This window comes from Protomyctophum parallelum (genome assembly GCF_964188405.1).
Source record: "Protomyctophum parallelum genome assembly, chromosome: 20".
Classification (NCBI taxonomy): domain Eukaryota; kingdom Metazoa; phylum Chordata; class Actinopteri; order Myctophiformes; family Myctophidae; genus Protomyctophum; species Protomyctophum parallelum.
The window spans coordinates 2,650,650-2,663,073 of record NC_139718.1 but is presented as its reverse complement, the minus strand read 5'-3'; the positions used below and the strand labels follow the sequence as shown (position 1 = coordinate 2,663,073).

Below are 12,424 nucleotides of genomic sequence, written 5' to 3'. Positions count from 1 at the left end.
GTGTAAAAAACCAAGAGTAAAATGACTTACCGGTATACTGGACCTCTTGTCCACTAGTCCCTTCCTAACATATTAGTCTAGTTTTTTATTTGTTGACGAAATTGTCAGTATATTTAGTCTTAGATTAAGTCACCATAGCTTAGTTTTAGTCGACGAAATCAACACTGTGATTTATGATGATGAGAAGAGCGCCCCTCACTTCACAGGAGTGTGATTTTATTGTATGTTTTTATTCTCTCAGGCCAAATCCAAAGACGGCCCATCGGCGAAGGAGGTGAAACCTGTGTCCAATCAGGCGGCTCCCAGTGACTCCCAGGCCCCGCCCCCTCAGACCAGACAGAAACGAACGCAGGACCACGAGAAAGAACGCAAAGAGCTGTTCTCCAAGCCGCTCCTCTCCCAGGTCCTAGTGCCCTCCTCTCCCCTAAACCCTAGGTCCTAGTGCCCTCCTCTCCCCTAAACCCTAGGTCCTAGTGCCCTCCTCTCCCCTAAACCCTAGGTCCTAGTGCCCTCCTCTCCTCTCCCCTAAACCCTAGGTCCTAGTGCCCTCCCCTCCTCTCCCCTAAACCCTAGGTCCTAGTGCCCTCCACTCCTCTCCCCTAAACCCTAGGTCCTAGTGCCCTCCCCTCCTCTCCCCTAAACCCTAGGTCCTAGTGCCCTCCTCTCCCCTAAACCCTAGGTCCTAGTGCCCTCATCTCCTCTCCCCTAAACCCTAGGTCCTAGTGCCCTCCACTCCTCTCCCCTAAACCCTAGGTCCTAGTGCCCTCCACTCCTCTCCCCTAAACCCTAGGTCCTAGTGCCCTCCACTCCTCTCCCCTAAACCCTAGGTCCTAGTGCCCTCCCCTCCTCTCCCCTAAACCCTAGGTCCTAGTGCCCTCCCCTCCTCTCCCCTAAACCCTAGGTCCTAGTGCCCTCCCCTCCTCTCCCCTAAACCCTAGGTCCTAGTGCCCTCCTCTCCCCTAAACCCTAGGTCCTAGTGCCCTCCACTCCTCTCCCCTAAACCCTAGGTCCTAGTGCCCTCCACTCCTCTCCCCTAAACCCTAGGTCCTAGTGCCCTCCTCTCCCCTAAACCCTAGGTCCTAGTGCCCTCCACTTCCCTAACCCCTAGGTCCTAGTGCCCTCCTCTCCCCTAAAACCTAGGTCCTAGTGCCCTCTCTTCTCTTCCCTAAACCCTAGGTCCTAGTGCCCTCCTCTCCCCTAAAACCTAGGTCCTAGTGCCCTCTCTTCTCTTCCCTAAACCCTAGGTCCTAGTGCCCTCCTCTCCCCTAAAACCTAGGTCCTAGTGCCCTCTCTTCTCTTCCCTAAACCCTAGGTCCTAGTGCCCTCCTCTCCCCTAAACCCTAGTGCCCTCCTCTCCCCTAAACCCTAGTGCCCTACTCTCCTCTCCCCTAAACCCTAGGTCCTAGTGCCCTCATCTCCTCTCCCATAAACCCTAGGTCCTAGTGCCCTCCTCTTCTCTCATCATCCTCTCCTCTCTAACAATCCTCTCTTCCATTCACGGGGAGAGGAGAGCAGAGAGTTCAGAGGCGGAGCTAATAATGCTTTCGTCCTATCAGGTGGAGAGGTGAGAGTTCAGAGGCGGAGCTAATAATCCTCTCGTCCTATCAGGTGAGAGCAGATAGTTCAGAGGCGGAGCCAATCACAGTTGAAGGTCCAGGGAGTGACGGTGCTCCTGACTCCTCCCCCTCAGTATCGACCAATGAGAAGGATGTGGGCGTGTCTGTGGAGCAGCCGTTCATCAAGCTGAGCCAGGAGGAGTACGGAGAGCATCACTCATCTATCCTGCACTGCAGGTACAAAACTACAATGACCACAATGCACTGCATGTAAAAACTACAATAACCACAATGCACTGCAGGTAAAAAACTACAATAACCACAATGCACTACACGTAAAAACTACAATATCCATGAGACTGAATCCCCATGAAGTGAACGGAGTTTGCGTGACTCTGGTGCACGCTATCTGAAAGCCCCACTGGAAGACAGTGGAAGTCCATCTTTGGGCGAGACTGACCACATTCTGATGACGTTGGCGTGGAAGGTCCGTATTTGGGCATGACAGACACGCCCCCCCCCCTCCCCCCATAACACGTTTGTTAAAAAGACAGCGTTTCTTGTTCGTTAGAGGAACATTCAACATGGCTGCCACAGAGGACACCGAGCCCATCTCGACAGAAAACAAAGACACCGCCGACGCCAGCGAGGACGAGACGCAGCAGTGTGTCTCTCCGGATAACGACGGTGTCGCGGAGGAGGCCGCCGCCGAGGACGGGACGGAGCGCGGCGTCTCCTCTCCGGACCGCAGAGCGGAGGAGGAGGACCGCCCCGGAGGACCACCAGGGGGCGCCCACGCCCAGTATCCCCTGAAGGTGACGTACTGCGGCGTCTGCTCTCTGCCCACCGAGTTCTGCCAGTTCACGCCCGAGGCGGCCAAATGCCGCCAGTGGCTGGAGAAGAACGTCCCCGACGCCTTCGCTAGGATGAGCCTCGGACGAGGAGGAGGAGGAGGCCTGGACGGCCGCGAGGAGGAAGAGGAGGAGGAGGAGGAGAGGAAGAGGCAGACACGAGGAGGCCGGGGTCAGATCAGAGCCAAGAAGAAGACGACGTCGTCGTCGTCCGCGGAGCCCCAGAGGGTGACGATCGCCAAGGTCCCGCGCGGCAAGAAGAAGTTTGTGACGCGCGTGTGCGGCCTGGCGGCGCTGGGCGTCGACCTGAAGGACGCCAAGCGCTTCTTCGCCCAGCGCTTCTCCTGCGGCGCCTCGCTCGCCGCCGCGGCCGACGACGAGATCGTGGTCCAGGGAGACGTGACGGACGAGCTGGCCGCCGCCATCCTGGAGCGCTGGGCCGAGGAGGTCCGCCCCGAGTGCATCCACGACCTGGGGGAGGTGAAGAAGTGAAAGGTCACGACCTGGGAGAGGTCAAGAGGTGAAAGGTCACCATCCTGGAGCGCTGGGCAGAGGAGGTCTGCCCCGAGTGCATCCACGACCTGGGAGAGGTCGAGAGGTGAAAGGTCATCATAACCTGACGAGAGGGATCGAGCCATGCGCCCCAGAACGGCTTCCACCGCCCTACTGGTCAGAGTTGGAACTGCAGCACGTTGAAGCTGTCACCGCCCTACTGGTCAGAGTTGGAACTGCAGCACGTTGAAGCTGTCACCGCCCTACTGGTCAGAGTTGGAACTGCAGCACGTTGAAGCTGTCACCGCCCTACTGGTCAGAGTTGGAACTGCAGCACGTTGAAGCTGTCACCGCCCTACTGGTCAGAGTTGGAACTGCAGCACGTTGAAGCTGTCACCGCCCTACTGGTCAGAGTTGGAACTGCAGCACGTTGAAGCTGTCACCGCCCTACTGGTCAGAGTTGGAACTGCAGCACGTTGAAGCTGTCACCGCCCTACTGGTCAGAGTTGGAACTGCAGCACGTTGAAGCTGTCACCGCCCTACTGGTCAGAGTTAGAACTGCAGCACGTTCCGGGACGTTTCGTGGAGGTGGACGGAGGGACAGACGTTCAGTGACGTCATCGTGTGCGTAGTAACGTGTCAACTCTGACCTAGAATTCGGGTCCGCACATGCTCTAATTGTGCAGACTTCTTGTAAATTAAGTAGAATAATGCAGGTGTTTAACCCATTCTGACCTGAGATCAGATTCATACGAGGTTTCCACTGGACACACACTGGTCTGATTAACCCATTCTGACCTGAGATCAGATTCTAAAAAATGTCAGTCGTTCTTCGATTTTTCAAAAATAGCTAAAGCATAACATGATGCTAACACCAAAATGGGTTCCCGCCCCAAAATGGGTTCAGTAGCAGTAACAATAGTGTTTTCTCTCAGTCAGTTGATTCTTCATATCCATATGAGGGAAACGGCCGGGATGACAGTTCTTATATGAGGCGATCTAAAATCCCCCCCCTATGGGGATTACAATGCAAATAAACAGTACATGAACCCGTGGATTTATAGCGCCCTCTACCCATATTGACGTCGGAGTTCAGTGCTCTTATTTGGTTTCATTTTACACTCTCAAGAGTCAAACATCTAAATGTTCTATTTGGTTATGATGGTCGGCCATCTTGCTTCGGGGCTACAGTACAGTACAGTACAGTATGGTCAACAGCAGCTCAAAGAGAAACAGTCACAACTCGCTCAAATCTTGGCGGATTTACAAACGGTTGTAACGGTTTGTTACAAACGTTATCAACGTGGCTACGATTCGGGATTCTTATCTGCTTAATGTTATTTTTTTTAATTAATGTATTAAAGCATATATAAGTATTTAAAACGACATGCCCCATGGACTATAGATTATCATGGCGAAGACAGTCTAAGATGAGCGATCCATTGTCATGACAACAGGTCGAAAGCGCCAAAAAAGCGCAATTGCCATTAATCAACGGCAATGGCGGTAAGCAAATTATTAAATAATAGGCTTCAATTGACCTAGATCTACGGCAATGGGGCAGAACCTGTTAAAGGTTTATATTAAAGGTTTGTTTTTGTGTGTATAATATTAATGGTTTGTTTGCGTTGATAAACTACCGGTATATTAAAGGTTTGCGTATGTGTTTATAAACTATATTAAAGGTTTATATAAATGTCAATATTAAAGGTATATTAATGTGATTATACACAGGGTGGATTGCTCGGGGAGGAGAGTGGCCAGCCTGGACGTGGATGGAGTCGTGAAGGTACCGTTTATATACCTATATTATACATTGTTGTTAATTCAGTGATGTAAATAGGTTTATACGTTGTTGTATGTTGTTAATTCAGTGATGTAAATAGGTTCATACGTTGTTGTATGTTGTGTCCGTAATGTAAATAGGTTTATACGTTGTATGTTGTGTCCGTAATGTAAATAGGTTTTCAATGCCTCAGTGACCTCAGTACAGCATTCCTAACTAACTACCTAAAAAAAGTGAGCGACACCCACAGCCACAACACTAGAGGGAGAACGACGACCTGGTACCACCCACTTTAGAAAAAACTAACTTTCTCCTTCTGCGTCAGGGATATTTGCATCATTGTTGTTTACGTGTAATATTCTACATGCTATGTGGTATGAATGAATGAATTATTGTATTTAATCCAGACATGACTAATACATCTTTAATTTAAGGTGTTAATAAAAGGTGTGGTCATTCAACCTGGTCAATCAGACCAGACTAATATATATTTAATGTGTATTAAAGGTGAGGTCAATCAGACCAGACTAATATATATTTAATGTGTATTAAAGGTGAGGTCAAACAGACCACACTAATATATATTTAATGTGTATTAAAGGTGTGGTCAAACAGACCACACTAATATATATTTAATGTGTATTAAAGGTGTGGTCAATCAGACCAGACTAATATATATTTAATGTGTATTAAAGGTGAGGTCAAACAGACCAGACTAATATATATTTAATGTGTATTAAAGGTGAGGTCAAACAGACCACACTAATATATATTTAATGTGTATTAAAGGTGTGGTCAAACAGACCAGACTAATATATATTTAATGTGTATTAAAGGTGAGGTCAAACAGACCACACTAATATATATTTAATGTGTATTAAAGGTGTGGTCAAACAGACCAGACTAATATATATTTAATGTGTATTAAAGGTGAGGTCAATCAGACCAGACTAATATATATTTAATGTGTATTAAAGGTGTGGTCAATCAGACCACACTAATAGATATTTAATGTGTATTAAAGGTGTGGTCAAACAGACCAGACTAATATATATTTAATGTGTATTAAAGGTGTGGTCAATCAGACCACACTAATATATATTTAATGTGTATTAAAGGTGTGGTCAATCAGACCACACTAATATATATTTAATGTGTATTAAAGGTGTGGCCAAACAGACCACACTAATATATATTTAATGTGTATTAAAGGTGTGGCCAAACAGACCACACTAATATATATTTAATGTGTATTAAAGGTGTGGTCAAACAGACCACACTAATATATATTTAATGTGTATTAAAGGTGTGGTCAAACAGACCAGACTAATATATATTTAATGTGTATTAAAGGTGAGGTCAATCAGACCAGACTAATATATATTTAATGTGTATTAAAGGTGTGGTCAAACAGACCAGACTAATATATATTTAATGTGTATTAAAGGTGAGGTCAAACAGACCACACTAATATATATTTAATGTGTATTAAAGGTGTGGTCAAACAGACCAGACTAATATATATTTAATGTGTATTAAAGGTGAGGTCAATCAGACCAGACTAATATATATTTAATGTGTATTAAAGGTGTGGTCAATCAGACCACACTAATAGATATTTAATGTGTATTAAAGGTGTGGTCAAACAGACCAGACTAATATATATTTAATGTGTATTAAAGGTGTGGTCAATCAGACCACACTAATATATATTTAATGTGTATTAAAGGTGTGGTCAATCAGACCACACTAATATATATTTAATGTGTATTAAAGGTGTGGCCAAACAGACCACACTAATATATATTTAATGTGTATTAAAGGTGTGGCCAAACAGACCACACTAATATATATTTAATGTGTATTAAAGGTGTGGTCAAACAGACCACACTAATATATATTTAATGTGTATTAAAGGTGTGGTCAAACAGACCAGACTAATATATATTTAATGTGTATTAAAGGTGAGGTCAATCAGACCAGACTAATATATATTTAATGTGTATTAAAGGTGTGGTCAATCAGACCACACTAATAGATATTTAATGTGTATTAAAGGTGTGGTCAAACAGACCAGACTAATATATATTTAATGTGTATTAAAGGTGTGGTCAATCAGACCACACTAATATATATTTAATGTGTATTAAAGGTGTGGTCAATCAGACCACACTAATATATATTTAATGTGTATTAAAGGTGTGGCCAAACAGACCACACTAATATATATTTAATGTGTATTAAAGGTGTGGTCAAACAGACCACACTAATATATATTTAATGTGTATTAAAGGTGTGGTCAAACAGACCACACTAATATATATTTAATGTGTATTAAAGGTGTGGTCAAACAGACCACACTAATATATATTTAATGTGTATTAAAGGTGTGGTCAAACAGACCAGACTAATATATATTTAATGTGTATTAAAGGTGTGGTCAATCAGACCACACTAATATATATTTAATGTGTATTAAAGGTGTGGTCAAACAGACCACACTAATATATATTTAATGTGTATTAAAGGTGTGGTCAAACAGACCACACTAATATATATTTAATGTGTATTAAAGGTGTGGTCAAACAGACCACACTAATAGATATTTAATGTGTATTAAAGGTGTGGTCAATCAGACCAGACTAATATATATTTAATGTGTATTAAAGGTGTGGTCAAACAGACCACACTAATATATATATTTAATGTGTATTAAAGGTGTGGTCAAACAGACCACACTAATATATATTTAATGTGTATTAAAGGTGTGGTCAAACAGACCACACTAATATATATTTAATGTGTATTAAAGGTGTGGTCAAACAGACCACACTAATATATATTTAATGTGTATTAAAGGTGTGGTCAAACAGACCACACTAATATATATTTAATGTGTATTAAAGGTGTGGCCAAACAGACCACACTAATATATATTTAATGTGTATTAAAGGTGTGGTCAAACAGACCACACTAATATATATTTAATGTGTATTAAAGGTGTGGTCAAACAGACCACACTAATATATATTTAATGTGTATTAAAGGTGTGGTCAAACAGACCACACTAATATATATCTAATGTGTATAAAAGGTGTGGTCAAACAGACCACACTAATATATATTTAATGTGTATTAAAGGTGTGGTCAAACAGACCAGACTAATATATATTTAATGTGTATTAAAGGTGTGGTCAAACAGACCAGACTAATATATATTTAATGTGTATTAAAGGTGTGGTCAAACAGACCACACTAATATATATTTAATGTGTATTAAAGGTGTGGTCAAACAGACCACACTAATATATATTTAATGTGTGTTAAAGGTGTGGTCAAACAGACCACACTAATATATATTTAATGTGTATTAAAGGTGTGGTCAATCAGACCACACTAATATATATTTAATGTGTGTTAAAGGTATGGTCATTCAACCCAGTCATCCAGACCAGAGCCACCATCATGTCCAAATCTCCTCTACTGTCTCTGGAGTGGGCGACCAAACCTGACCGACTGGTAAGAGTCAGAACCTCCGTACGCCATGCCTATATATCCCAGTTTGGGGCGGGAACCCCTTTTGGTGTTTTAAGCATTATATGTCATACTTTAGCTATCGAAAAATAGCTAAGTGTGTGTGTGTGTGTGTGAGTGTGTGTGTGTGTGTGTGTGTGTGTGTGTGTGTGTGTGTGTGTGTGCCTCAGTTGTTGCTAGGCAGCGGGCAGGGGACGGTCAGACTTTATGACACTGATGCCAAGAAGAACCTCATTGAGATGAACGTTGACGAAGCTCACCCACGGTAAACATTTTAAGTTTTATAGAGGTGATCCCTTCTCTAAAACACCCTGGACAACGCTCCACACGTCCCAGACTCTTCTCCCTTCTCTAAAACACCCTGCACAACGCTCCACACGTCCTAGACTCTTCTCCCTTCTCTAAAACACCCTGGACAACGCTCCACACGTCCTAGACTCTTCTCCCTTCTCTAAAACACCCTGGACAACGCTCCACGCGTCCCAGACTCTTCTCCCTTCCCTAAAACACCCTGGACAACGCTCCACGCGTCCCAGACTCTTCTCCCTTCCCTAAAACACCCTGGACAACGCTCCACACGTCCCAGACTCTTCTCCCTTCTCTAAAACACCCTGGACAACGCTCCACACGTCCTAGACTCTTCTCCCTTCTCTAAAACACCCTGGACAACGCTCCACACGTCCCAGACTCTTATCAATTCTCTAAAACACCCTGGACAACGCTCCACACGTCCCAGACTCTTCTCCCTTCTCTAAAACACCCTGGACAACGCTCCACACGTCCCAGACTCTTCTCCCTTCTCTAAAACACCCTGGACAACGCTCCACACGTCCCAGACTCTTCTCCCTTCTCTAAAACACCCTGGACAACGCTCCACACGTCCCAGACTCTTCTCCCTTCTCTAAAACACCCTGGACAACGCTCCACACGTCCCAGACTCTTCTCCCTTCCCTAAAACACCCTGGACAACGCTCCACGCGTCCCAGACTCTTCTCCCTTCCCTAAAACACCCTGGACAACGCTCCACGCGTCCCAGACTCTTCTCCCTTCCCTAAAACACCCTGGACAACGCTCCACACGTCCCAGACTCTTCTCCCTTCTCTAAAACACCCTGGACAACGCTCCACACGTCCTAGACTCTTCTCCCTTCTCTAAAACACCCTGGACAACGCTCCACACGTCCCAGACTCTTATCAATTCTCTAAAACACCCTGGACAACACTACACACGTCCCAGACTCTTCTCCCTTCTCTAAAACACCCTGGACAACGCTCCACACGTCCCAGACTCTTCTCCCTTCTCTAAAACACCCTGGACAACGCTCCACACGTCCCAGACTCTTCTCCCTTCTCTAAAACACCCTGGACAACGCTCCACACGTCCCAGACTCTTCTCCCTTCTCTAAAACACCCTGGACAACGCTCCACACGTCCCAGACTCTTCTCCCTTCTCTAAAACACCCTGGACAACGCTCCACACATCCCAGACTCTTCTCCCTTCCCTAAAACACCCTGGACAACACTCCACACGTCCCAGACTCTTCTCCCTTCCCTAAAACACCCTGGACAACGCTCCACACGTCCCAGACTCTTCTCCCTTCTCTAAAACACCCTGGACAACGCTCCACACGTCCCAGGCTCTTCTCCCTTCTCTAAAACACCCGGGACAACGTCTCCACACGTCCCAGACTCTTCTCCCTTCTCTAAAACACCCTGGACAACGTCTCCACACGTCCCAGACTCTTCTCCCTTCTCTAAAACACCCTGGACAACACTCCACACGTCCCAGACTCTTCTCCCTTCTCTAAAACACCCTGGACAACGTCTCCACACGTCCCAGACTCTTCTCCCTTCTCTAAAACACCCTGGACAACGCTCCACACGTCCCAGACTCTTCTCCCTTCTCTAAAACACCCTGGACAACACTCCACACGTCCCAGACTCTTCTCCGTTCTCTAAAACACCCTGGACAACGCTCCACACGTCCCAGACTCTTCTCCCTTCTCTAAAACACCCTGGACAATGCTCCACACGTCCCAGACTCTTCTCCCTTCTCTAAAACACCCTGGACAACGCTCCACGCGTCCCAGACTCTTCTCCCTTCCCTAAAACACCCTGGACAACGCTCCACACGTCCTAGACTCTTCTCCCTTCTCTAAAACAACCTGGACAACGCTCCACACGTCCCAGACTCTTCTCCCTTCTCTAAAACACCCTGGACAACGCTCCACGCGTCCCAGACTCTTCTCCCTTCCCTAAAACACCCTGGACAACGCTCCACACGTCCTAGACTCTTCTCCCTTCTCTAAAACACCCTGGACAACGCTCCACACGTCCCAGACTCTTCTCCCTTCTCTAAAACACCCTGGACAACGCTCCACACGTCCCAGGCTCTTCTCCCTTCTCTAAAACACCCTGGACAACGCTCCACACGTCCCAGGCTCTTCTCCCTTCTCTAAAACACCCTGGACAATACTCCACACGTCCCAGACTCTTCTCCCTTCCCTAAAACACCCTGGACAACGCTCCACACGTCCTAGACTCTTCTCCCTTCTCTAAAACACCCTGGACAACACTCCACACGTCCCAGACTCTTCTCCCTTCTCTAAAACACCCTGGACAATACTCCACACGTCCCAGACTCTTCTCCCTTCTGGCTCCCAAACTATGCAATTAACTCCCCATTGCAGTTAGAACTGCAGACTCATTCGCAGTCTTCCACCGTATAAGGTGAAGACCTCTTAGCCCGACGCACTTGAACTATGCAGGATGCAAGAGTTGAAATGTATTTTAGAACGCAGTTCATGTCATCTTATGTCAAGTACAATCATCCTATGTGTGTGCAGTATGTACACATGCATGAACCAATCACTGTGCTCCAGGATCCTGTCTCTGGCCTGCAGCCCCAGTGGCTCGTCGTTCGTTTGCTCGGCGGCGGCGGCGGAGTCGAACCTGCGCCGCCCTGCGCCGGCCGACGGAAAGCTGCTGCTGTGGGACACCAAGACCGTCAAGGAGCAGGTTGGTACTGTAGTTATTAATATTAATATTATTACTACAAGCTGCTGCTGTGGGACACCAAGACCGTCAAGGAGCAGGTTGGTACTGTAGTTATTAAATATTAATATTATTACTACACACTGCTGCTGTGGGACACCAAGACCGTCAAGGAGCAGGTTGGTACTGTAGTTATTAATATTAATATTATTACTACAAGCTGCTGCTGTGGGACACCAAGACCGTCAAGGAGCAGGTTGGTACTGTCGTTATTATAGTATTAGTAATATTAATATTACTGTCATTATTATAGTATTAGTAATATTAATATTACTGTCATTATTATAGTATTAGTAATATTAATATTACTGTCATTATTATAGTATTAGTAATATTAATATTACTGTCATTATTATAGTATTAGTAATATTAATATTACTGTCATTATTATAGTATTAGTAATATTAATATTATTACTACAAACTGCTGCTGTGGGACACCAAGACCGTCAAGGAGCAGGTTGGTACTGTCGTTATTATAGTATTAGTCGTAGTCATATTAGTATTACTGTCATTATTAACCCATTTAGGCCTGAGGATGATTCTACAAAATGTCTTCTAAATCCTGACAGTTTTCTGAAAAACCTCATGTTCAGTGGTACCTCCATGTTCTCACAGGGTTAAACCTCATGTTTCTATATCAGTGGTACCTCCATATTTCATGTTTCTATATCAGTGGTACCTCCATATTTCATGTTTCTATATCAGTGGTACCTCCATATTTCATGTTTCTATATCAGTGGTACCTCCATATTTAAACCTCATGTTTCTATATCAGTGGTTCCTCCATATTTCATGTTTCTATATCAGTGGTACCTCCATATTTCATGTTTCTATATCAGTGGTACCTCCATATTTAAACCTCATGTTTCTATATCAGTGGTTCCTCCATATTTCATGTTTCTATATCAGTGGTACCTCCATATTTCATGTTTCTATATCAGTGGTACCTCCATATTTCATGTTTCTATATCAGTGGTACCTCCATATTTAAACCTCATGTTTCTATATCAGTGGTACCTCCATATTTCATGTTTCTATATCAGTGGTACCTCCATATTTCATGTTTCTATATCAGTGGTTCTCACAGGGTTAAACCTCATGTTTCTATATCAGTGGTTCCTCCATATTTCATGTTTCTATATCAGTGGTT

The 12,424-nt window shown here is 44.9% G+C and overlaps 2 protein-coding genes across 2 annotated transcripts in view; both read left to right on the top strand.

Annotated features, from left to right (window-relative positions):
- wdr91 (WD repeat domain 91) overlaps positions 1 to 12,424 on the top strand; it is a 34,405-nt gene that overhangs the window by 17,933 nt on the left and 4,048 nt on the right. The window contains exons 8-13 of the mRNA XM_083791139.1: positions 242 to 403; positions 1,609 to 1,793; positions 4,634 to 4,688; positions 8,109 to 8,204; positions 8,390 to 8,484; positions 11,101 to 11,236. Coding sequence (XP_083647265.1) covers positions 242 to 403; positions 1,609 to 1,793; positions 4,634 to 4,688; positions 8,109 to 8,204; positions 8,390 to 8,484; positions 11,101 to 11,236 — 729 coding nt within the window. The remainder of the gene's footprint in view (positions 1 to 241; positions 404 to 1,608; positions 1,794 to 4,633; positions 4,689 to 8,108; positions 8,205 to 8,389; positions 8,485 to 11,100; positions 11,237 to 12,424) is intronic.
- On the top strand, positions 2,141 to 2,899 carry LOC310878416 (density-regulated protein-like; the record flags this gene model as incomplete). Its single annotated transcript, XM_083792747.1, has 1 exon — positions 2,141 to 2,899. One exon carries the CDS (start codon positions 2,141 to 2,143, stop codon positions 2,897 to 2,899), a length of 759 nt encoding a protein of 252 aa, XP_083648873.1.